The sequence below is a fragment of the Leiobunum rupestre genome, chromosome 10 (genome assembly GCF_980474605.1).
Source record: "Leiobunum rupestre chromosome 10, qqLeiRupe1.1.hap1, whole genome shotgun sequence".
Classification (NCBI taxonomy): domain Eukaryota; kingdom Metazoa; phylum Arthropoda; class Arachnida; order Opiliones; family Sclerosomatidae; genus Leiobunum; species Leiobunum rupestre.
In genome coordinates this window covers 27,144,839-27,170,150 of record NC_143393.1, presented here as the reverse complement: position 1 = coordinate 27,170,150, position 25,312 = coordinate 27,144,839, and the positions used below count along the sequence as shown (strand labels likewise).

At 37.2% G+C, this 25,312-nt stretch overlaps 3 protein-coding genes across 3 annotated transcripts; 2 read left to right on the top strand and 1 right to left on the bottom strand.

Moving 5' to 3' along the window:
* The first annotated feature begins 449 nt into the window (after positions 1–449).
* Positions 450–1,353, top strand: LOC149925289 (uncharacterized). The gene is made up of 4 exons (XM_090161721.1): positions 450–564; positions 628–715; positions 779–1,188; positions 1,253–1,353. The coding sequence occupies exons 1-4, from the start codon at positions 450–452 to the stop codon at positions 1,351–1,353; spliced, it is 714 nt and encodes a 237-aa protein (XP_090017847.1).
* A 506-nt stretch (positions 1,354–1,859) lies between these two features.
* On the bottom strand, positions 1,860–2,799 carry LOC149925288 (uncharacterized). The gene is made up of 4 exons (XM_090161720.1): positions 2,685–2,799; positions 2,534–2,621; positions 2,061–2,470; positions 1,860–1,996 (listed from the first exon to the last, which is right to left on the bottom strand). The coding sequence occupies exons 1-4, from the start codon at positions 2,797–2,799 to the stop codon at positions 1,860–1,862; spliced, it is 750 nt and encodes a 249-aa protein (XP_090017846.1).
* Positions 2,800–21,738: 18,939 nt separating this feature from the next.
* On the top strand, positions 21,739–24,773 carry LOC149925287 (transforming growth factor-beta-induced protein ig-h3-like). The gene is made up of 6 exons (XM_090159637.1): positions 21,739–22,159; positions 22,216–22,415; positions 22,494–22,683; positions 22,743–22,844; positions 22,905–23,015; positions 23,076–24,773. Exons 1-6 carry the CDS (start codon positions 21,799–21,801, stop codon positions 23,273–23,275), a joined length of 1,164 nt encoding a protein of 387 aa, XP_090015763.1. The 5' UTR covers positions 21,739–21,798; the 3' UTR covers positions 23,276–24,773.
* Positions 24,774–25,312: the final 539 nt, after the last annotated feature.

Below are 25,312 nucleotides of genomic sequence, written 5' to 3'. Positions count from 1 at the left end.
GTTTACGACCCCCAACTTGTCAAAATGCCACACAAAAATCCCGTTTTAAAATTCGAAAAAATTGATTGGCTTCAAAAGGTAAAAAATAATTTCGGAAATTCATGAATTTAAGAGCTTAACACATTTATTTTTAGGTTCCCTACGTCATTTATGCGGATTTTGAATCTATAATTGACAGAATCCAGTCTTGTTTACCCGATTCCTCACTATCATCAACAACGAAACTTTCGGAGCACGTAGCTTGTGGTTTTAGTTACGTCGTAATAGGACCCGACGGTATTCATATTTGGTTTCATTAAAAAGTTTTTTTCGCTACGACGTTTATCATTATTACAGGAAAGCCAAATGCCCCTGTTACGTATAGGGGAACCGACGCTATCGACATTTTTCTTGAAAGTTTGTTGATGGAACGGAGCACCATCACCAAATTATTGAAGGAAAATATTCCAATGAATCTCACACCAGTCGAAGAAGAATTGTGCCGTACCGCGACACAATGTTACGTGTGTCAGAAAATTCTTACGCAAGATGATCCGACAGTCAGAGATCATTGTCATTATACCGGTACGACTTACGTATTTGATTATTTTAGATATAAATAAGTTAACGCGTAATTATAATTATTAGGACGTTTCCGGGGAGTCGCGCATAATTCTTGTAATCTAAAGCTGCGAGTGGGAAATTTCACGCCGGTCATCATGCATAATTTATCACGGTATTGTATTTTTTCTTTAATTCGAATATTTACAAACTATAACGTGTTTATATAAAATTTCAGATACGATGCCCATCTTATCATGCAAAGGATTGGGTTGATAAAAAGTGTAAACATTTCCTGTATTCCATCTAACGCCGAAACGTATATCAGCTTCACTTTCGGTCGCCTCCGTTTCATCGATTCTATTCGCTTTATGCCCGCTAGTCTCGAAACTTTAATTTCAAATTTAGCCACTGGAGGTCAAGAAAAATTCCCCATCTTGAGCTCTTTCTATCCAACTCATCAAATCCCGTATTTGCTCAAAAAGTTAACGTATCCCTACGACTACATGAGTGACGTAGACAAGTTTGAAGAGACAGCACTACCACCCAAAGAGACATTTTTCAACACCCTCACTGGCGAACATTTAACGGATGAGAGTTACGAAAATGTCCGCCAAGTGTGGAACATTTTTAACATACAAAATCTAGGTATTATTTATAGCCCTATTCTATTACTAAATGTAATAGTGGTAGTGATAAAATTCTTCAACAGGTGAACTACACGATTTGTACGTGCAGGCGGATACCCTCCAACTCGCTGACGTATTCGAGAGTTTCCGCGCTATGTGTGTAGAATACTACGGCCAAAAATAATCTCTACGGGTTCGCCATGGTCGATTACTTACCCACGAGTAGGTTCGCTTGGGTTCCCGTCGAAGACCTACTCGACTACACCCATAAACATGTGCTTACTTTATCGCACGAGTCTCCCTACGGCTTCATTTTGGAAGTCGACTTGGAATACCCCGTTGAGTTGCATCATGAACACAACTGCTACCCCCTCGCACCCGAATCTCAAAGAATAACTACGGATCAATTTTCTTCCTATTACAAACTGATGCTTCAAAGATTAAACCTCCCCGCAAAAGACACTCTGCCTAAGCTCGTCCCTAATCTCAACAACAAAGAGCGATACGTAGTTCACTATCGTCCAAAACAGGAGTTGTTTAAAAGTTTGAAAAAATCTTTTTCAAAACTGTTTTTGGCAAGTTTCCTCTTTTCGGTATTGAAATTTATGAATGGGCGAAGCCAGGGAGACTGATCGAAAGAGAGTATTCTGTGAACTTTCGTGAGTTTAAGTCCCTTCGATACGTAGTATTTTAAATTACGGTCCCAGGTCCCGTGTACGCGTGCGCGCAATCTAGGCCGTAGTATTCTACACACATAGCGCGGAAACTCTCGAATACGTCAGCGAGTTGGAGGGTATCCGCCTGCACGTACAAATCGTGTAGTTCACCTGTTGAAGAATTTTATCACTACCACTATTACATTTAGTAATAGAATAGGGCTATAAATAATACCTAGATTTTGTATGTTAAAAATGTTCCACACTTGGCGGACATTTTCGTAACTCTCATCCGTTAAATGTTCGCCAGTGAGGGTGTTGAAAAATGTCTCTTTGGGTGGTAGTGCTGTCTCTTCAAACTTGTCTACGTCACTCATGTAGTCGTAGGGATACGTTAACTTTTTGAGCAAATACGGGATTTGATGAGTTGGATAGAAAGAGCTCAAGATGGGGAATTTTTCTTGACCTCCAGTGGCTAAATTTGAAATTAAAGTTTCGAGACTAGCGGGCATAAAGCGAATAGAATCGATGAAACGGAGGCGACCGAAAGTGAAGCTGATATACGTTTCGGCGTTAGATGGAATACAGGAAATGTTTACACTTTTTATCAACCCAATCCTTTGCATGATAAGATGGGCATCGTATCTGAAATTTTATATAAACACGTTATAGTTTGTAAATATTCGAATTAAAGAAAAAATACAATACCGTGATAAATTATGCATGATGACCGGCGTGAAATTTCCCACTCGCAGCTTTAGATTACAAGAATTATGCGCGACTCCCCGGAAACGTCCTAATAATTATAATTACGCGTTAACTTATTTATATCTAAAATAATCAAATACGTAAGTCGTACCGGTATAATGACAATGATCTCTGACTGTCGGATCATCTTGCGTAAGAATTTTCTGACACACGTAACATTGTGTCGCGGTACGGCACAATTCTTCTTCGACTGGTGTGAGATTCATTGGAATATTTTCCTTCAATAATTTGGTGATGGTGCTCCGTTCCATCAACAAACTTTCAAGAAAAATGTCGATAGCGTCGGTTCCCCTATACGTAACAGGGGCATTTGGCTTTCCTGTAATAATGATAAACGTCGTAGCGAAAAAAACTTTTTAATGAAACCAAATATGAATACCGTCGGGTCCTATTACGACGTAACTAAAACCACAAGCTACGTGCTCCGAAAGTTTCGTTGTTGATGATAGTGAGGAATCGGGTAAACAAGACTGGATTCTGTCAATTATAGATTCAAAATCCGCATAAATGACGTAGGGAACCTAAAAATAAATGTGTTAAGCTCTTAAATTCATGAATTTCCGAAATTATTTTTTACCTTTTGAAGCCAATCAATTTTTTCGAATTTTAAAACGGGATTTTTGTGTGGCATTTTGACAAGTTGGGGGTCGTAAACGTTGCAGTTTTTCACGTGTTCACTATGGTTTCTAGCACTATTTTGTCCTGAAAAGCGATGTAAGCAATAACGACGCACGTGAATTTTCCCGTTATGGTTTGTGAAATGACTCAATAGTCGACTAATATCCGTAATTAGGCAAAAATGTTGGTTTCCTTTTGACTTGAGATAAAGCAGATCTATTTGCCGATCTTCGGGGGCTCTGTTTTCGCTTACATGAAGAGGAAAAACTACTTTTTCGTAGCCGTAAACGTTGATAGATAGATTATTTTTATTTTCAAATTTTTTGAGTTTAAAATGATTTAATTCGAAAGTAAACGAAATGTCACTGCAGTCTAATTCTTTTTCAAACATCACGTATTTATTCTGATTATCGCGATGGGAATTTGGAGGTTGTGGATTAAGTTTAGCGAGGACGCACCACAAGAAACACTTTTGGTCTTTGGTTTTAATATTTAATACTCCTTTGCCGGTATTATTGAGCTCAGGGGGGAGATTTATATACGTACCCCCGACCAGCGGTATGTACGCTATATTATCGATTTGAAGAAACAAGATACGATCTATGGTCCAGCCACTGCCCATATCTTGGAATTCCTCAATCGCGTGTGTAATTTGCTTCACACACGAGTCTATTTGTGTTGGTATTACATCTGGTAAAAGTGTTGCTTGAGTTTTGCACCGGAAATACGGTAATGCCTCGACTTCCGCACCATCGTTCAATTCGCGTACGTATCTCACGCGAATAAAAATGTTCCACTTTAAGCCCCGCTTCTTATTTAAGTGATTTTTTAAATACTTCATTAATGCTGGTTTTAATGTTAAAATTAATATTTCGGAGTCTGTTTGGGTCGTTTTCGGAGTATACCGCGAACTGACGATAGCGTCCTCAAGAACGGAGACTTCTTCGATGTTTTGAAGAAAATCGTCCGCCGATTGCTCGGATACGCCGACGGTTAGGAGATTTTGAAGCGGTTGGGGGTTGTCTTGATATCGGTGGTCTGGTGTGGCTGAAAGTGGGCTAAGCTGATGAACTCGCGAATGTTGAATTAATTTGTATCTTCGCGCAAAACTAATGTTACAGGTTGAACAAACATATTTTACATTTTCGTGTTGTTCTCGTACGTGGCGATTTAAAATTGACTTTTTAGAAAACTGTTTCGCGCATACGGTACACGGAAACATTTGTATGGTCTAGCTGTTTATCGCAACTGGTAAAGAGTGGAGGACTGACCCGATCTTTTATACCCTCCGCTTTCATGCCTATAGATCTGATATGTGTTAGACTCTGAACTCCATATATGTGAGATATTTTTATTTATAAAAACTCTATGTATCCCACTGTAGATTTTGTAATATGATAACGTTAACCAATATTTCCAGTATTATTTTTAATTTTTTTTTAATTGGTGTTCACTGACATATCCATTACTATTCAGTGGTACATCTATTTAGAACTAAAATATAATATGTCTTTTATATGTAAGAAAAAAAAACATTGTTTTTTTGCATTTATTTATTTATTTTTAAAATTATAAATTTTGAAACTCTTCTCCGAGAGTTTGCTTTATGACGTCTTCTAAAGCCAGCAAAGCTTCCAAATCACCGTTATGATCATTTTTTTTTATTTTTTTCGTCATTAGGTGATCTTTTTTTCTGTTTTTTTTTAATTGACTTTTCCACCGGTGTGCTCCTCTTTTTTAAGTTTCGAGAGGTGGGAGAAGTGGGGGATAAGGATGTCGATGCTTGAGGTGTTGAAGTAGGTGATACTGATGTGACCGATGACGAGGAGGTGGCTGCGGAAGAAGTTGAAGGATAATGTGTGGGAGATGTGGAGAGCAATGGGATGGAGTTCATTGCCAAAAAAGCGTAGAGGCTTGGACATCCTCCTCCACAGTAATAGTCAAATCCATCTTCTCCAACTTTAAAAAAACATAATAAAATAAAAACACAGTCTTTTGTAAAAAAAAAAAGGTTTTCCAAAAATAACCATACTCATGATACCTGAATTAATGCCATCATCCCTCCGAAGGCCAGTCTTATTTTAGCAATATTAGGGTGGTAGCAAAGGTGGACTTTGATGGTGTTGCTTTCTGGATCGGGTTCAAAGTGGCACCAAAATCCTTTATGATATTTTCGAATAACAACTTCGAAGGTTCTAAAATTAAAATGGGGTAAATCGGGGCGACCTGGAATTGGGCCCAAGGTAGCTGTATATTTTAAGACCGCCACTACTACTGTTTTGTCTAAAGATGACATGTTTCCAGTTATTATTCAGAAGTCTGTATGACTTTAACTAAATCAGCACGAGCTTATATACTAGTCGAAAGGTGGAATTTACAATAACAAAAGTTCGATGTACATTCCTTACATTTCGAAATTGGTTATCTCTGCATTTGTATGTGAACGGATTTAATTTTAAAGCAAAAATATATTTTAAAAGTTCGATGTACATTTCTTACATTTCGAAATTGGTTATCTTAGTGTTTCTATCGGATCTAACCAGATTGAAAATGGAATTTGTATATCAACGTGATAGTTTAATCGATAAATATTACAAATATGATATAGACTCGGAACAACAAAGTGCTTCACATTCGGTTATTATAGTTAGAGGTCGGGGATGGTTGACTTTTATTCAATAGATAAAGCTTTCAGAATTATTCGTAAAACGTTATTGTTATTGAGTTAAGAAACGGTTAAATGGTTTGAATCAAAATATTTTATTTTCATGACAATATTACATATTCCATAATTTTATTTTCTGCGCTTTGAACAACGCGCAATTTGAATTATTAGAATGATATTTACACACTATTGGACAGGGATCGGAAAGTTCTTGGTACTTAGGGCACCCTAAATCTTCGACGTTCACCAGTCTTTTTCCAAAAAGTTCGGAAAGGTACAATTCTTTTTCCATCCCCTTTGTGTAAAAGGTTGCCGCTTTGGATTTTATGTTGGTAACTATCCCATCCAACTGGTCCAGCTCATGTTCACCCTCGTCCCAAAGCATCCCACAAATATGCCTAGAGATCCAACCGCACAGTCTCCTGTCTTTCGCGCTTAGCTCGTTGTAAGGAAAAGGTGGTTTAAATGAGTAAACCCCATTATCCCCAGTTTCCACAACCAAAAACGCTAGTTCTTTAACGACGTACTCATCGTTGGACCTCATAAAGTTGACTTCAATAATACACGAATTTCCTTCCGACCTTTAATTAATTAATAATAAAATATAAGAAACGATTCCCTCAAACGTTTCATAATTTTTAGAAACCGTTTATATAACTAGCTACATCCATACTTACATCGTATTAGAATTCGAATTCCAAGTTGCAAGGGACTCTGGGATCCTACTTCAGAATGATATTTTAAAGGGAAATTCTGGCTTTTATAGTAAACTTTGTTGCACTTTGTACCACGCCTTAAACAATTAGGATTATACCACCACGTTCGAAACAGCAGATTAAGCAGGCTTTGTAAATTAAGGGTATATCCACGCAATACGCGATTGAACAATTCACGGTCAATATTCAAATCCTCGTCTCCATGTATTTTCTATGAGATACGGTACTCACAGCTCTCTCGCAGTACAATTACGACCGGTGTACGCATCAAATACCGTCAATATAATTCCCCATGTTAATTCTATGCGGCATGGTGGTCGTGAGATACCGTTAAATAATACTTCATGTTAATTCTATGAGGATTTACGGTCGGCGAACGCGTCGATGTTGAGCCGGTCCTTTTTTCTAGACACCGTCAAATAGTGCCCCATGTTATTTCTAGACACCGTCAAAAAGTGTCCCATGTTATTTCTATGAGGCACGGTGCCGGTCACCGTCAAATGGTGCCCCATGTTATTTCTATGAGGCACGGTGCCGGTGTCCCGGTGCCTCATTAGGTGTCTCAAACGCGTCGATGTTGAACCGGTACTTTTTTTTCTAGACACCGTCAAATAGTGCCCCATGTTATTTCTGTGAGGTACGGTGCCCGGCGCCCAGATACCTCAATAGTGCCTCATAGAGCGTTCTCTCATTTATAACACTACTCACCAAATATTGATTAAAGACACTCGCCAGAGTTTCATATCCTCAGAGAGTGAAGTCCACGCTACCTACCTACATTTGTGTAACAAAACGTGTGTATTGAATGTAAATAGTGATGTAATATGTACCACAGACTTGTTTGGGAATGATATAGCGAGTGAGGTTTCTGCCGTAACCCCTAGCATTGTTAAAAATTAAATTCTTGCCCCCTTTCTTGTATATAAAAATTAATTATCAAAAGTCAAAATTTCAGCCAGAGATTCCAACAGTAGACCGGTTTCGCCCTTTTGGGGCTCATCAGTACTGTGTAGGAACTCTGGCTATCCTCGGAAATCTGCCGATATCAGTAAAACTAATAAACACTCTGATTGTTTATTAAAAATTAATTAAACCATAGTTTAATTGCATTACGTTTAAGTGTATATAATTGTCGTTGTGTAAATTTTTTCATTTGTATTTAATTCTTGTAATTGTATTTTTAGTTTTATATTTTTCAAGTTTCATTTAATTGTTGTATTATGTATTTTTGCTCAGTGTTTTCTTTCACGTTGGAAATCCCTTTCGGAAAACCTCGTATTTTCCATCGCGTCAAGCTATTGTTGGGGTCCCAATCCATTTTCGACGTCACGGTTTCGGAATGTTGGGAAAAATTTCTATGGATCCTGACCAATGGGAGCGCGGAGTAGCCTCGCTGCCCAAAATTCCGTTTTGTGGTAAAAATTAGCCTCGCGCTTATGACTTTTGTTGAGGCAGTTGTATTTTAGAAAGTGTAAGAAGCGGCGGTTTAAAAATTTCTTAGCTACCTTTATTTTGTGCGCTTTGTTAGGTTAGGTAGTTGTTTTTGGTTTTCGGTATTGCAAATAAATGCTTTGTGTTGCTTTAAATTTGCGTTGTTTATCATTTGGATTTCTTGATCATCAAGTAACTATAGTCTCTCGTTTTTCAGTCGGCGATTGACTTCGCGCGGATCTTTTAACTAATTGCTCTCCCACCTTTGTGTTTAAGCTTTTCGTATCAAGCATATCCATTGATAATGTTTTGTGTACGTCTATTGAGCAGCATGTGGAAGTTTTTGATAATACCTCTTCGTCTATAAATACTAAAGTTTTGAACCCTTTGCCTGTCTCCCTCTCTTTCATTTGTGGTGCTGCTACAAGGGATGAAGCTATCAGTAGTTCTTATTGTTCTAAGAAAAAACGGGTCAAGAGGGGTAAAAGACAGAGCCAGAAGCGCAAATGCAGTCGGCCCGCCTTTGGTTTTCTTAACATTCAGGGTGGTAGGGGTTTCCAAAGGTGGGAAGAGATGGCCCAGATTTTGAAAAAGTAGATATTAATGTTTTTTGGGGTGGTTGAATCACACCTCCGAGATGGGGAAACCCCTCCTGGGTTGCCAACCTCATTTAAGTGGGAGGGAGTCAATCGCACCAAGAAGGAGAAGAGACTGGGGGAAATTGGTATTGTTTTCCCGCAGTCTGAGGAAGTGAGGATGTCATAATTCACCGCCGCTGTCGGGAGCATATGTGGTTCAGCCATGTAGCGTTTCCCAAAGTCAGTTTTTCTGTGATATACTGTGCGACAGGTACGCAACCCCGAGTGATTGAATGGAATGAGAATATATACACGTGCCTGCAGGAAGACATTTTATTTGAACAACGACGAGGCCACAAAATATGTTTGATGGGCGATTTTAATGGGCACATTGCGGAACTGGAAGAAGAAAATATTAACGGCTTGCGTATGAAGACTTTTGTGGATATGAATAATTTGGTTATTGCTAACTTGACTCCTTGCTGTAACGGCCAATTCACCTGGCATGGTAGAGACTCGCGCACCACTGTTGATTACGTTTTATGTAGTGAAGAGTTGATTGATAATGTGGTAGAAATGAAAATAGACGAAGCTGGCGACTCGAGCGTGGGTAGTGACCATAACTCCATTTATGTGACAATGAACTTTCAGCCGCCACAAGGGGGGGCCTTACCTCTGTTTACAGAACCTACAAAAGATGTAAATGCATGAACTACCAGTACTCTGGATATTAGATGATGAAGATAGTTTAGTTGCCTTTCGCAATAGAATGGAGGAGCTTGTTGAACAGGGGCTGCAAAATTATGAAGACTTCACAACGGCAATGCGTGATACCATGATGGCTACTCTTCAAAGGAAACCACCAGGTGCCGCAAAGGGAAAAACAGGGTATAAACTGAAGCAGTGGTGGGACGATGAAGTCAAATCGGCGATTAATAAACGAAAGGAAGCAAATAGACAGCATCGAAAAGCGTTGGCCTCCGGACAGTCTCCGGAAATTATTCTAAGCTTGTGACAACGGAACAGAGCTGCTAAAACATCGGCCACATCTCTGATTGCGGTAAAGAAGAGAGCATTTGACAAGAAACTTGAAAAAAGTATCTGTAGTGCGGGGAAGGACAAAGGAAAACAAATTTGGCGCTACTTGAAAAAGCTACGTAATTCCAGCAAGTCTGTTAAGAGATCGAGCCGGGGTCTGAAGTCTAAGCGGGGTTCGCTGCTCCATACCCCCGATGAAATTATAGAGAGGATTATTGAGTATGTGTATGATCTTGAACAAGAACTACTCTTGGCGCCGGCTCCAATTTCGGGGTGTCCTAATCCGACCCCTGATTTCACTCCGTTACAATTCACTGTGATAGAAGTCATTCGAGCCATACAAGGTCTAAATTCGGGTAAAGCAGCTGGTTGGGATGGCATCTATGCCGAGTGTCTTAAACACCTCGGCCCTCGAGCCTGCTCTGCTCTGTGTATGATTTTTAACGATATCCTCGATAATGGCGTTGTTCCTATCTCGTGGCATACAGCAAAGGTGTCTCTAATATTCAAAGGGAAAGGAAAGAATCTTACGGAAATGGACTCCTATAGGCCGATTGCATGTAGTCACTTCGGTGTTGTACAAACTTTTTGCCTTGATTTTAACGGACCGTTTGAGTGAGACTTTGGAAGACAATGACTTACTCAGTGAGGGCCAAGGTGGTTTTAGAAGGGATCGGCGCCTTGGGGATCATCTATTTGTCATCTGTCACCTGCTTGAAATTTCAAGATCTATAGATCAATTCCTCTTGAGGTGGCTAAAAACGCAATAAAAATATTTTTTTCAGTTCAAACTTTGAAAATGACCCTAATAATATTTAGTATTTATTTTCCGATAGAGTTAGGCCTAATAAGCCGACTATCATAACGACCATTTTATTTCTTACATTTCATACCCATAGCACGGTTTATAGAATCTACACAAGTAGTACACAGGTTGGAGCTCCCTGTACCTTCGTACTTGCTAGCGATTAGGTCCCCTTATTTTCTACTGCCTGCCAACCCTGTTCCAGACTTAGCTATCTATGCGCCACCTGTATAGAGATAGAAAATAAGTAGAGGCCCAGACAGGGGGAAAAAAGAGTTGCTTTCTGTTATGAAAATTTAATCCCCCCCCCCCCCCCCCCGTGGCATGCGTTATAGGGAAGGAGCACGTAGCGCCACCACACCGTTCTGGAGGAACTAGAAATCGTCGCCTGAAAGCAAAATCCACGTAACTATATACACAAGTCTTAAGAAGTTACGTGGATTTTGCTTTCAGGTTTACAGGTTTACAGGTTTATTAATTGCCGTAGTTATACACCCTTTTATAACAGGGCGGCTCCGACACAGGGCCGGAGCTCAGCCTACAATTTTAGCGTTTTAAAGTTATGAAAAGTTACGAAAATTATAACATTTAAACTATTAAGTCCTCATACAATAAACACTCTACAAACGCAAAACAATAAATAATAAAAAACGCACAAAAATATTAAGTCCCCAAAAATATAAGTCGTATTAAAAGTCTTTTTAGGCGGCTCAACTACTTTTCCTTTACACATCTCAGCCACCCTTACTTCAAGTTGACCAATGTCCTTTATAACTTCATTCCTATCACCCCTAGCATCCTCTGACAAAAATCAAGAAACGTAAAAAACGTAAAAAGGGTCAGTGAAACTTATCGCGGCGCCATTGCTCCCTGGCTTTGTGCCATTCCAACAAGATACATTTAACTCCTACAGGGTTCCAATCAGAGCGCCCAAAGCCAACCATATCTTTGAGAAACGAGCCAAACCATTCAGCCCTACAGTCATTACTCGTGGTACTCGTACCCACAGCAGGACACTCCGCCAAAACATGTTCAATATCTTCATAATACCACCCGCTCAAAGAACATTCAGGTGAGCAGTCTGTCAGCTGACTCTGACGCCCCGCTGTCAACAGTGACCCAGATCGGGCCTGGAACAGCAGACTGCTGCTCTTTGTTCCGTCATAAAACATCTCCGGAGCTGGTTTTTATTTAGCCGAGTATTGTCGTAGACTGTCTTTGCTCAGTACTCTAGCTTTCCAAGCACATTCAGACGCATTTTTTACCTCGTTCTCCACTATGTTAATCCACTGTATATACGTTTCAGCCGTTCCTCTGTTTGTACCAGCCCCATGCGAACGATCCAGACGCTCCACAGCTTTTGTCCACTCCGTGTGAATACCGTTTTTTCCTATATAGAGGAACATTTTCTTTACTAGCCTTCTCTCAGGGAGAAATTTAAGTCTTCCCAAATACTACAATTTACTCTTAGCTTCACTATCACGAAACAGGCTCCACTCCATTTCGCCTTGGATCGCAGCATCTGCTGCCATTGGACCCGCATTTAGGAGTGTTTTACCAACATCCCGCTGAGCTCTATCCAATACCTCTAGAGTTTTGGGCGAATAACAGACTACCTCGTTGGCAAAAGTCAAGGCTGGGACAGCCACAGTTTTCCAGATGATACGACTCCCTTGCTGAGGTGCACATACCCCAACGAAGCCTTTGCGCCTTCGCAATGAGTGCTCTCTCTCTTGTTTTCTGTTTGAGATGTGTTTTCAATTTTAACGCCCAGGTACGTGTATTCTGTGAACTCCTCCATTTCGCGACCCTGATGGAGCAGAAGGATCTGGCCTGGCGGAACTTTGAAGGACATAAATTTTGATTTCGCAGAACTGAAGGTAAGCCCGACATCCTTTGCAAATGAGCTTGCTATATCAAGTAATCCCTGCATGTCTTTGGGGTTGTTCGCAAATAAAACTATATCGTCAGCGAAGAAGAGGTAGGCCAGGCTGAAGCCATAATTTTCTTAGGTCATCGGAGGAAGCACCGCTCGTATAACAGGGGCATCTAACTTCCTGGAGCGAGTCCAAAAACGCAATGAAAAGGATGGGAGATAGAGGACAGCCTTGACGAAGGCCCACTAAGCTATTAACCGCTGGAGTCGATACTCCATCCAGGCTATAGGAGTAATCGCAATGTTCGTACAAACTCTTTATTGCCATTGACAGCGGCCGGGGTATACCCATTTCATCTAGTCTTTTCCATAAAAAGTCTCTCGACACACTGTCATACGCCTTACAACATGTTCGGCCATAAACACTGGCCACAAACTTGATTTCGAAAAAACTACTTGTTTATTTAAAACTGATAATTATTTAAAACTCAATGTTAGAGAGTCGTTAGAAATAATTAAAAAACATAATTCTGACGAGAACCTATTAAATAGAGATGACGGCCCAGGTAGTTTTATCGCTTTGTTTTGGTATAAAAATCTGTTTTGATTTGTTATTATTTATTATTTTTAACCCCCCCCCCCTTTTTAATCTTTACCTGACACGCTGCTTTTTATGTAAATCAACCTGTATATGTTTTGAATTCTGTATATATTGGCTAACCGCACTACGCTCGAGTTAGACCTGATGAAGTTCCCGAAGGGGTTACGAAACTAGTTGTCGTTTTTATAAATAAAAACCTTTTATTGTATAAGAAGTGAATGTTGTTGTTTTTAAGTTGTTTTGTGTCCTTATTAATTTTAATTTTTTTAAATATTAAATCTTTATATCGGGAAAATATTAGAAATTCACCAACAACTCGAAATTTGTGGATCACTAGTGTAGTATTGAAAAAACCCTAACCGTGGCGTTTAATTTTCTCGTTAAAGTTAAATTTACTAGGGAGATTCCTTTTAGAGTTTGGAATCGCTAGCGACTGAAAAACCAACGATTCTCATATATAGACTGTTACTGGATTAAAATAAAGACGGGTTAAAACAACAACAATTTATTTTAGAGAAGCAAAAATTCGTAATGTTACAAAATACTAAGGAGATCTGTTCTCGACCAGTCTCCCATTTCGACTGCCCGCTATTCCTTTTTTACAGCGCCACTTTCTCCAACTGGAGTCAAGTTTTTGAACATGGTGCCCGGGAACAGAACCGAGGAGGATCCCATTGTCCCTTTCTCTTTTATCGAGGCGATTTTTCGGTATTTCCTCAAAGCGCCCGCGTGTCATAAATGGGCTTGGTGCTGCTCTGGGCCCAAGTTTACTTTAATGAGTGCAACTGCACTCGGGACAATAGCAATCCTCGATCGTTCCCCATCCGCCACCACTCTATTTTATGACTCTTGGCGTTTTAGGCCAAAGGGCCTATTTTACAATATTTTGTCATGGAAACATTTTAGACCAAATTATTATTAGTTTTTCCTAGCATTACTATACTTTAAATTTTGTCCTACATTAAGTTTTACCTAAAATTAAATTCAATTAGAATTACAAACCCAGAGTTTTAACAAGTATATTGAGAAGATCAATCTCATTGATGTTTATCGATGTTTTGCACTAAATACTGCAGACGTTAAAAAACCTTCAGTTTGTTACGTTTTTTATGTAAAAAGGTTTCTCATTTAGTTTACGAATATTTTATTACAATTTCTTCCAGATTTTTACTATTATAATTTGAATATACTTGTATTTTGTACCTGGATGATTGCCTAGTTGTCCGCTGTGATCAAAATGAATTGATGAATTAAAATGTAAGAATTAACCTTTTTCAAACTTCTGGAATAACTTTTACAATTGCTAAAAACGCAATAAAAATTTTTTTCAGTTCAAACTGGTGGAAACCCTGCCATTGGACGTTGAGAGGTAGCATTACACTCAGCAGTCGGTCCGTCCCAAAGTCATTAAGAAGAAGTGGGAGAGAAAACGCCCAGACTCAACATGCACAATCATCAGAACACAAACACAACAAATTCAACACTCACAACCTACGCATAAACATTACAAAAGCGTAAAACACCAAACCGTCACGACGGTGAGCGAAAAAACACCATCCAAACCAAACCGCAAATGAATCCGTTAACGCTCACCGTCACACGGTGGTTTTGCCAACCCTTCGAGAAACTGCGAACGCAGAGATCTCGAGAAACTGCGTACGCAGTGATTACACTTTGCACCGAAAATGCGAACGCGTTCGCAGGCCTGACAGACAGACCCACAGACAGACACGGTGGTTGTATAACCCCTCCTAGGGGACTTTGTCCCCTCGGAGAGGTAAAAATATTACCTCTATATCGGCATTAAAACTCAAACTACAGAAATATATATTAGATAACGACCCCTGTTAAAATTGTATAAGTGAAAAGTCCAGGAAATTTCAAAATTTGTATCAATGCGTTCCATAATTTTAATTTTTTTTTTAATTCCATGTTTGTTATATTTTTTTTTATCTCTTTTATTTTATCTCGATTTATTTTTCGAAGAAACTGTTAAATATATACTTGAGTTAACTTTTAATAACTATGTTTATATAAAGAGAGTGAAGGAAACAAATCTGTACTGCTATAAAACCAAAAGGGCTATAAGTCGCAGGTCGACTTGGCCCTTTAATTACATTATCTTATATCTGAATAAATAAAATGAAATAAATTGAATTGAATAAAATCTCACCCTAGCGAGGCGCTATCAATGTCCACGTGTGTAAGCGGACGCTAAACGGCGACGAAGCCCGTAATGCCTGTGAAGAATAGGAAGTGTCACACTTATGTAAAAATGTTATACACTTATGATATTGCTCTTATCAAACATCTTAAAGGGAGTATCAACTTTCATTTTTATGGTGGATCAACGAATTTGACATTTCTCCCACCATGTTTAACAGAAGCTACGAGTGATTTGTGGAAGTGAACGATTTTTTTCAACACAATGGGAATTTCTAATAAAAGAGAAAATTTATATTTCTGAAAGTTTGTTTGTCTCACTATAGTCGTCCATTCCGTCTGCCTTATAATCCCTCGACTCAATTTATCTCTATGTTTTAATCCGCGTATTCCCCAAGTATTTAATTTTTTTAATGTTTTTCGTGAAAAGCGAATATAAATGTTAATAAATCGCGTGGAATTGATAGCCATAGAGATCAATATTGCTAGACGTCAACTAAAAGGACACACGCTTTTAGATTTTAATAGAGGTTATATAAATTAAATGAATAAAAAGTAAAAAAAATAATACGTTGCCTCTTACGTCACTGTTTCTTAATTTTCCAAGTCTTAGAACGCGCCCTACAGTTGCCAGAGAGTTATAGCTTTTTCTAGCACGCGTGCAAATCGCTCGTGCGAAGAATATACGTAAAAAGGCATGTTTTGTGACGTAAGAGCAACATATTCTATTTTTTTTTACTTTTTATTCCTTTTATTTTACAGAAACAACTATTAACCACATAGATTTTACCATTTTATTTGCGCGTGCCCATATATTACCTCAAAGCAATAATATTAGAAATAATCTACTTATGTTACTAAGAACGAACGAGTCTAACTTATCTCTCGAACGGAAACCCCGCATTTTCCCAATTGTATAGCGCCATCTAGAACCGGTCGTAAGAAAGAGTTCTCTTGTCTTCCAAAAAATGTGTGTAACTATATACTTATAAAAATTCGATTCAATTGTTAATTTAGTTCGTGCAGTTGTAATAAAAGCGGGATTTAACGATTTCATTAAATGCCAGAAAATGAAAAAAAGCTATGCCAAATAGGGACCTATGCCAGAGAATATAAAAACTTTATTTATATATATACGTATAAAGGTATATATACAAATAAGTATAGCTTTATATATTTTATATTATATATACATACATATATTTATATATATACGTATAGTTTTATATATTTTTGATTTATATATTTATAATTAAAACGAAAACCTATGCCAAATAGAAAACTATGCCAGAAAACGAAAACCTATGCCAAATAGAAAACTATGCCAGAGAATATAAAAACTTTATTTATATATATACGTATAAAGGTATATATACAAATAAGTATAGCTTTATATATTTTATATTATATATACATACATATATTTATATATATATATAGCTAGCTTTATGTATTTTCTATTTGTATATTTATAATTAAAACGAAAACCTATGCCAAATAGAAAACTATACCAGAAAATGAAAAACCTATGCCAAATAGGGACCTATGCCAGAGAATATAAAAACTTTATTTATATATATACGTATAAAGGTATATATACAAATAAGTATAGCTTTATATATTTTATATTATATATACATACATATATTTATATATATATATAGCTAGCTTTATGTATTTTTTATTTGTATATTTATAATTAAAACGAAAACCTATGCCAAATAGAAAACTATACCAGAAAATGAAAAACCTATGCCAAATAGGGACCTATGCCAGAGAATATAAAAACTTTATTTATTTATATACGTATAGTTTTATATATTTTATATTTCTAATTAATTTAATTAACAATATATTTTTTCTGCCGATTTTAATTATCAACTTTTTATCTTATAAAATGGTCGTCTCGCTTTATGCCAGGGAATATGAAATCTTTATATTCAAATATATATATATATATAACTTTATATATTTTATATTTATATATTTATATATTTATAATTTAATTAACAATATCGTTTTGCTGCCTATTTTCGGGAGCTATAAAGTGCCAGCAATGCCGACCTACAAAAACAGCTATGCCTGAAACAACACAACAATGCCTTATAAATAGTGATTCCGCTCCTTGGTTCACTTGTTAAGCCTGGTTTTCACTGGGCTAAAAAACGGCGGAAATTGTTTTACGCAAATATATTTCCGGCGGATTTTCCAAGACTTTTCCGCAACTGGTTTTCACTGGGGATTTTTTCGAGCGGTTTGTAATTTGGCGGTTTCGATAGCGCATGCGCTAAATATTGTATCTTTACTGACTCACAGAATTAAAATGGACGCCGAAGAGGCAGAGATGGGCGCACTCTCAGCTCAAAAGAGTGGTAGAGCTATATTTGAGCGTGAGTGCCACTCTCGGATGAAAAAAGAGAAGAGCGCGAGTGCGAGCTCCACTTTCGGATAAATAAAGAGAAGAGCGCGAGCGCGAGCTACACTTTCGGATATAAAAAGAGAAGAGCGCGAGTGCGAGCTCCACTTTCGGATATAAAAAGAGAAGAGCGCGAGCGCGAGCTCCACTCTCGGGTGTAAAAAGAGAAGAGTACGAGCTCCGTTCTCTTTAAAAAAAAAGAGGGCGAGCTCCAGCCTGCCTTTGATAAAAAAAAAGAGCCTAACAAGTTTTTTTCTCTTTTATAAATTAAAATTATTAATTGAATCACATTTGCAATTTTCATAACAGCAGTACTTTTTCATTATGAACAATTCTAACTATGTCAATGGCTAAACTATTTAATACCGTCTTTAAAACATGATTTTGATTGTTACAAATTTGCCATTCAAACCTCTAAGTTCAAATCTTTAACGGTTTGTTCGGCCTTGGTTCTATAAAATCAAGATATATAATATTCACAACACCCTTGGAAATAACTCTCTTTTTCGTCGCTAGAGTAAGGTAAAACGTAGGCCTCTACCAAAAACGCAGTGCATGCTGGGAGGGCTTAGCCGAATTGATGGGGGAAGAGACTCAATGCTACAGATATTGAAATTTCCCCTCTATAGTGAGTTGCAGCATGGAAGAAAAAGTTCCATGGTTGCAGGCTAAGAAAGACAAAATATATAGTACAGTTGGCGCAAGGATACCTCAGATCATTTCCGGCCAGTCGACCGCGCGTAATTTAAATTTGACCACTTTACGGTCAATTTCAAATTTCGTGAGTTTCATCGTTTTTTCGCGCCATCTAGGAACCGAAATTGGAATCTATTTTTTAATTTCATGTTGTCACGAATTTAATTACTGAATACAGCTAAAGAAGGTTCGATAATTGAAGCTCCAAATATTTTAAATAGCCCAAGAGGTTACTATAAAAAGCATGATAAAGGTTTATTGTTAACAAGTAAAGAGAAAAATATAATTTTAAACGTCTATAGCTCATTAAGACAACGTTACCCCCAAGAAAGCGTGGTAACTATTTTAAAAAAAACTGCTGATTTAACTGGTAAGACGTAGAAATAAATTTACAAAAATAAATAATTATACATACTATTTTAAATTTAAGAATGATAGGAATGCCTTATCTTTTAAATTTGCTCGCCACCACAATTATGAAATTAAAAAATAAAGGTTCCAATTTCGGTCTCTAGATGGCGCTAAACGACGACAAAAAGAGCAAAATTCGAATTTGACCGTAAAATGGCCAAATTCAAATTTCGCGCGGTGGAATGACCGGAAACGATCTGAGGCATCCTTGCGCCGATTGTACTATATATTTTGTCTTTCTTAGCCTGCAACTCACTATAGTCAACATCTCTACTCCAAGCTCAAACTGTAGGTTTTTTCGTATGTCCAAGGAACAATTCGACCACATATTAAGTCTCGTCAGGGCCAAAATGTCTTAGAAGAAGACCAATTTCAGAAAACCGATATACAATAACAATGTTTATAAACTAAACCAGAAATACATGAACCGAAATTATCAGCGTCCTATTCCTCTAACATGGGAGGCAAGTTCCCCGTTTTCCCCCACCTTAGTGGCCACGTGCCACCTTCCCCTCCTCGAAAAGAGAATCTCCTCACCTCCGCGGCGAAGGTTTGAATACGATACCTGGCGACGGCCGAGCGAATCTTTCACGAAAAACAAATAAATAAATAAAATATGCTGCTGGGGAAAAATTACAAGTGCATCATGTGTCACAGTGTCAGTGGAAGAAAGGCTGTCACCATTAGAAGAAACATGGACTAATTAGCAACAGGGACGGTCCGGCCCGGGAAAAAAGTAAAAAGAACAAGCAACGACGCACTCTAGCGGTATTCGCGGGCATAACAGGAAATGCTTGTATAGGCTGGTGATTCAAAATAAGCGGGGGGGGGGATAAAATAGGGAAAGAAGCTTCCTTGGAATGCTTGGAATTTAAAAGTTGAACCACGAGATTACCATGTTAATAATTTTTTTTGGGGCCGCAAATGATAATTAAATTAATTAATATCTCTAAATTAGGTGGTTTTGACTCATGTTTCATAAAGAAAATAATATTAAAAATTTTAATAACTACAAGTTCTTTGAATAAGAGGAAATGCAATAATTTTTCCAAGAATTCAATAATTCTCGATCAGGGGTGCAATAATTTCAAGTTTTTGACCTGGCAACGCTGCACTATGTTCCGAAACGCCCAAAAAACGGCTAAAATTCACCATAGAATATTTAAAAAAACTTTTTGCATATTATGAATCAGTGTAAAATCAGATTTCACCCACAGAAATTTCTATTATCTGCGACCCCTGGCGGCGAAACTAGCCCCCCTGGCGGAATATCGCAACAACACTTATCACAATCTGTAGTTTGCCATCGGGCTAGTCATTTTTAAAATTTTCAGAATTTTTCCACTGCCCAATTTGTTGCCGCCACCGTAAGAAAAGTGAAAAACCCCATTTTCGTCCATGTTGGTAGAGGTTTTTCTCAAAAACCCGCAGGTACCTTTTCAAAAGTTTAACGACGTCTCCTAGTACAATACCCCAACATTACGTTGTAATTACTTTCACGCGTTGATCTCCGCGCATTTTAAAGAAAAATTCGTTTGAAATTTAAAAAGAATATTTCTAAAATAGCCCAAAAACCGCCAAAGTTTTGGGCTAGCTTTGGCTGAAAAAAAATAAGTTAGTTTTTTGAAACCAAATGTTTCATTCGTGTACCTGGCTTTATTCAGTTTTATTTTTCCATGTTACAATGCAAAGAGTAAGACTAACGCCTTATTTGCATATATATTCTTAATTATCGAGTTCCATTTCATCTTCTATTTCTAATAGAATATTATTCAATGTGTTTCTAGTGAAGTCTTCAAGGAATTGGTCCTCGTCAGAGATATCAGTTGATTCGTTTGAAGAAAATACATTGTTTGGAAATGGCGGTTCGTCGGGTTCTTTAAGTAATTCTAGCGCGGCTTTCGGAAGTTGAATGGCGCTTCGTTTTTCTAGCCTCGTTTGTAATGAATAGTTGGAGACAATTGGATCAGAAGAGTCCATAGCTCTCTTGAATATATCTGTTAAATTGTCAATTCTTGAACTTTTTCTCGATCCTCGCGATATAATTTGTTTCGGGACTCTCCTGCATGTTCGCTTAACATGCCCATAGGCAAAGTCGAACTTTGAATTATTTCTTGACCATGAAAAAGAATTTTATGAACTGTAACTGGCAAATAATACCATGGCCATGCAACTTCCGAAAGCCGTGCTAGAATTACTTAAAGAACCCGACGAACCGCCATTTCCAAACAATGTATTTTCTTCAAACGAATCAACTGATATCTCTGACGAGGACCAATTCCTTGAAGACTTCACTAGAAACACATTGAATAATATTCTATTAGAAATAGAAGATGAAATGGAACTCGATAATTAAGAATATATATGCAAATAAGGCGTTAGTCTTACTCTTTACATTGTAACATGGAAAAATAAAACTGAATAAAGCCAGGTACACGAATGAAACATTTGGTTTCAAAAAACTAACTTATTTTTTTTCAGCCAAAGCTAGCCCAAAACTTTGGCGGTTTTTGGGCTATTTTAGAAATATTCTTTTTAAATTTCAAACGAATTTTTCTTTAAAATGCGCGGAGATCAACGCGTGAAAGTAATTACAACGTAATGTTGGGGTATTGTACTAGGAGACGTCGTTAAACTTTTGAAAAGGTACCTGCGGGTTTTTGAGAAAAACCTCTACCAACATGGACGAAAATGGGGTTTTTCACTTTTCTTACGGTGGCGGCAACAAATTGGGCAGTGGAAAAATTCTGAAAATTTTAAAAATGACTAGCCCGATGGCAAACTACAGATTGTGATAAGTGTTGTTGCGATATTCCGCCAGGGGGCTAGTTTCGCCGCCAGGGGTCGCAGAGAATAGAAATTTATGTGGGTGAAATCTGATTTTACACTGATTCATAATATGCAAAAAGTTTTTTTAAATATTCTATGGGGAATTTTAGCCGTTTTTTGGGCGTTTCGGAACATAGTGCGCTGGCGTTCATCCCTCCTACATCGCCTCCCTTCCTCTCCTCCTTGATCCTAGGAGCACGCGCGGCAGCGCGAAATCAAAATTGGCCGTGCTAGGAGTATTAGCAGCGTTTACGGTAGGAAATCGAACTATGCCAACTATGCCACCTATGCATTTTAGGGAGTATCAATGATGATTCTATCGTAAACGCTTTTTGAAACGACATTACGTAATTAGTCTAAATATGCGTCTTGTGTTTATAGCGTTCCTTATAGGTTTTACTTTAAACTATGTAGAACCATTCCCTATTAACACCAATTTATTTCGAGGCGCATATCAATGGATAACAGATAAAATTGGTTTTGGCAAACAGGATGATCAAAACGTATTAACTGTTAATGTTAAAAACACTGATCACCTGGACCATATCCATCTTACCATAGAAGTTTCAAACGCACTAAAGTTAGATCATTCTAATTATGTCCCTGATATACAAGCAATTAAAAAAAGAACTAATCTCTTGGAGCTTGCCAAAAACTTGAATTTGACAACTTTTGTAGAAAAAGCTATAGAAGCTGGAATTGAAGATGTGCTTGATCACGAAGGTGATTAAAATTAAATTTGAAAACCAAGGAATATATCAAAAAATATATTGGTTTAGGTCCATTCACTTTATTTGCCCCAACAAATGATGCATTTGCTAAGAGACCGAAGTATTGCGATTATGTAGCTTTAAAAGACTTGATGAAATATCATGTTGGAAAGGGATCTTTCCTGTCTTCAACTTTTAAAAACAACCTTGTCATTCCCAGCCTTTTAACTAGGAGGGGAGTCCGAATCAATATTTACAAAGGCAACAAGGTTGTTACCATCAATTAGAACTATTTATAGCTATTTTAGTACTTATATCCAATTATAGGCTCTTAATTGTTTTCAAAGGTAATAACGTGTAATGGACGTCTTATCAGCCAAAAAGACTACACTGCTTCAAATGGAGTTCTCCATATTTTGGATACTGCCATGTGCGCTGTTTACAAAGGCAGCGCTGCCTTGGAAATAACTCAATGCCCAGCTTTTTCTACACTATCTCAAGCCCTTAATATTACTGACCTATATTCATCTTTGAATGGTACAACAAAACTACCACTTAAATGTAGATTCCAAATATTTACTTTCACCTTTCAAAAGGGTCTTCTCTTTATACTGTTTTTGCACCAACGGACACTGCATTTAAGAAAATTCCTCCAGCGATTCTAGATGATTTGATGAAAAATTTGACGGCTCTGAAAGGCAATTACCATTTCATTGATAAATACATTTCTTATCAATATAAAATTATTTGAATTATAGAAGTCCTGCTTTATCATGTTGTGCCCGATGTTATGTACAGTCAAGGTTTAGTAGATGGTCAAATGTTAAAAACATTGCAAGGGGAGAAAGTTACCATTGAAATTTCCTCAGGTTTGAAATTAACATTTGTAAGGCTTATATGCATTGGTAATTAACACAATTCCACTGTAGACAAAATAATGGTGAATAACGCTGTAGTGAATTTGGCTGACGCTACTGTCTCGAATGGGATTGTCCATTCAATCGACACTGTTTTGCTTCCCAAAATGATGCGATCTTTGTACAAGGAGAAAAATGGTAATGGAATTGTGCAAGAACTAGAAAATTTCTGGGATTCATTAAGGCTCTCTAAATATTTTGTTAGCGCTTAAAATTTAAGTTTCATTTAAGGCAGCTTATTACAAATAATGATAGATACTCAGTTTTGACTAATAATAATAATCAGCTAGGATAATATTTTGTTTAAGAACTAGGCAAAATTGCACTACAGCGGCCTCATGTAATTTCGTGTTTTTTTTTTGGTGGAGAATGTAGCACTTGACGCGTAGATTACGAAACTAATTTTTTTTGGGGCCGCAAATGATAATTAAATTAATTAACTTAATGTTAAAAATGTACTAATTTTAGGGAATTACCGTGTTTTTGTATTTTTGGGTGGCGGAGAATGTAGCAGTTGACGCGTAGATTACGAAACTAATTTTTTTTGGGCCGCAAATGATATTAATTAACTTAATGTTAAAAATGTACTAATTTTAGGGAATTACCGTGGTTTTGTATTTTTGGGTGGCGGAAAATGTAGCACTTGACGCGTAGATTACGAAACAATTTTTTTGGGCCGCAAATGATAATTAAATTAATTAACTTAATGTTAAAAAGTTAGTAGAGTGGAAACCTAAACAAACAGTAACAAGCCGTGGTGTAGGCGACAACCCGACGAAGATAATTACTTCCAAAACACGTAAAAGACGTTACTAAACTCCCCGTATTGGCGCCTGACGGCGCCGCGCACTCGCTTCGCTCAAGCGCTGGGGGCGCGCAGCGCCTCCCCAACCCCATACTAAAAAAAGCGATGGGCCATCTATAACGCGACCTAGAGGACAGTACCAAGCCTTACGCATCAAGTATATACTTTTAATCTCAACCAGAAACAAAGTGGCCCAATAATAGAAAACACCGAGAAAATGAACAAAAACTGTAAAAAATTTGATAAAGTACGGGAATATCACTTTGTGGCCAAAAAATACAAAACACCGAGAAAATGAACAAAAACTGTAACTGATTTTATACAAAAAGGGAATATCACGTGGAATTCATTAGGACACTGAAACTGTGTTGCCGGCGAACACACGACGGAAATAAGTACAACAAAACACGTGCAAATGCCCAAAAATTATAAATGTAAAATTACATTAAAATATTAAATAATCATTTGCGGCCAAAATAAAAATTACCCTCGACATCTACGTGACAATGTCTATCAGGCGCAACCAAAATTAATATAAAATTCAATGAAAATGAAATTTTTTAAATTAAAAAAATTAAATTAAACAATTAAATACTCATTTGCGGCCAAAATAAAAAATACCCTCGGCATCTACGTGACAAGGTCTATCAGGCGCAACCAAAATTAATATTAAATTCAATGAAAATGAGAAATTTTTAAAATTAAAAAAATTAAGTTAAACAATTAAATAATAATTTGCGGCCAAAATAAAAAATACACTCGACATCTACGTGACAAGGTCTATCAGGCGCAACCAAAATTAATATCAAATTCGATGAGGCCGCTGTACTACACTTCACCCAAGGACTTAATTTAAATAGAAAGTGTATTTTGACTTTAAATAAAGAACTCTTTTTAAAAATTTACTTTTTTTTCTTTAATCATCTTATAATAGTTTATATTTGAACTAATAACAATTTCGCTCGCAGGATTATAACAAGAATTCTATATTTTGGACTCACTATTACAAATAATAGCAATGAACTCAATTGGCTAGCTTTTTAGATTGTCTCGTACAGCAGATATATCTCTATTTTTTATTCTAAAAACCTAACTGGTAAATAAATTTTTAAAGAACAATTATATATATCTCTTGAATTGGTTCAAAACAATAAATTAAAAATTATACACATCTGTGCTAAATTTTTTTTACAATTTTCATAACATAACAGGCAATTTAAAAATGTTTTGAGCAGAATAAATATAATTTTCTACCAATTTAAAGTATTTACAAGCTGAATCTCGTAATAAAAAGTTAAAAAAAATTTGCATCCTGTTTAAAAAAATTAGGCACTCGTTAAAATAATTTTAGTTCACTACGGGGATATGTTGTAGGATATACTAAGGCACTAAAGTCTACGAGTTGGAGATGACAATGTGCAGGCTCCTATAAAACTGGGCTTTC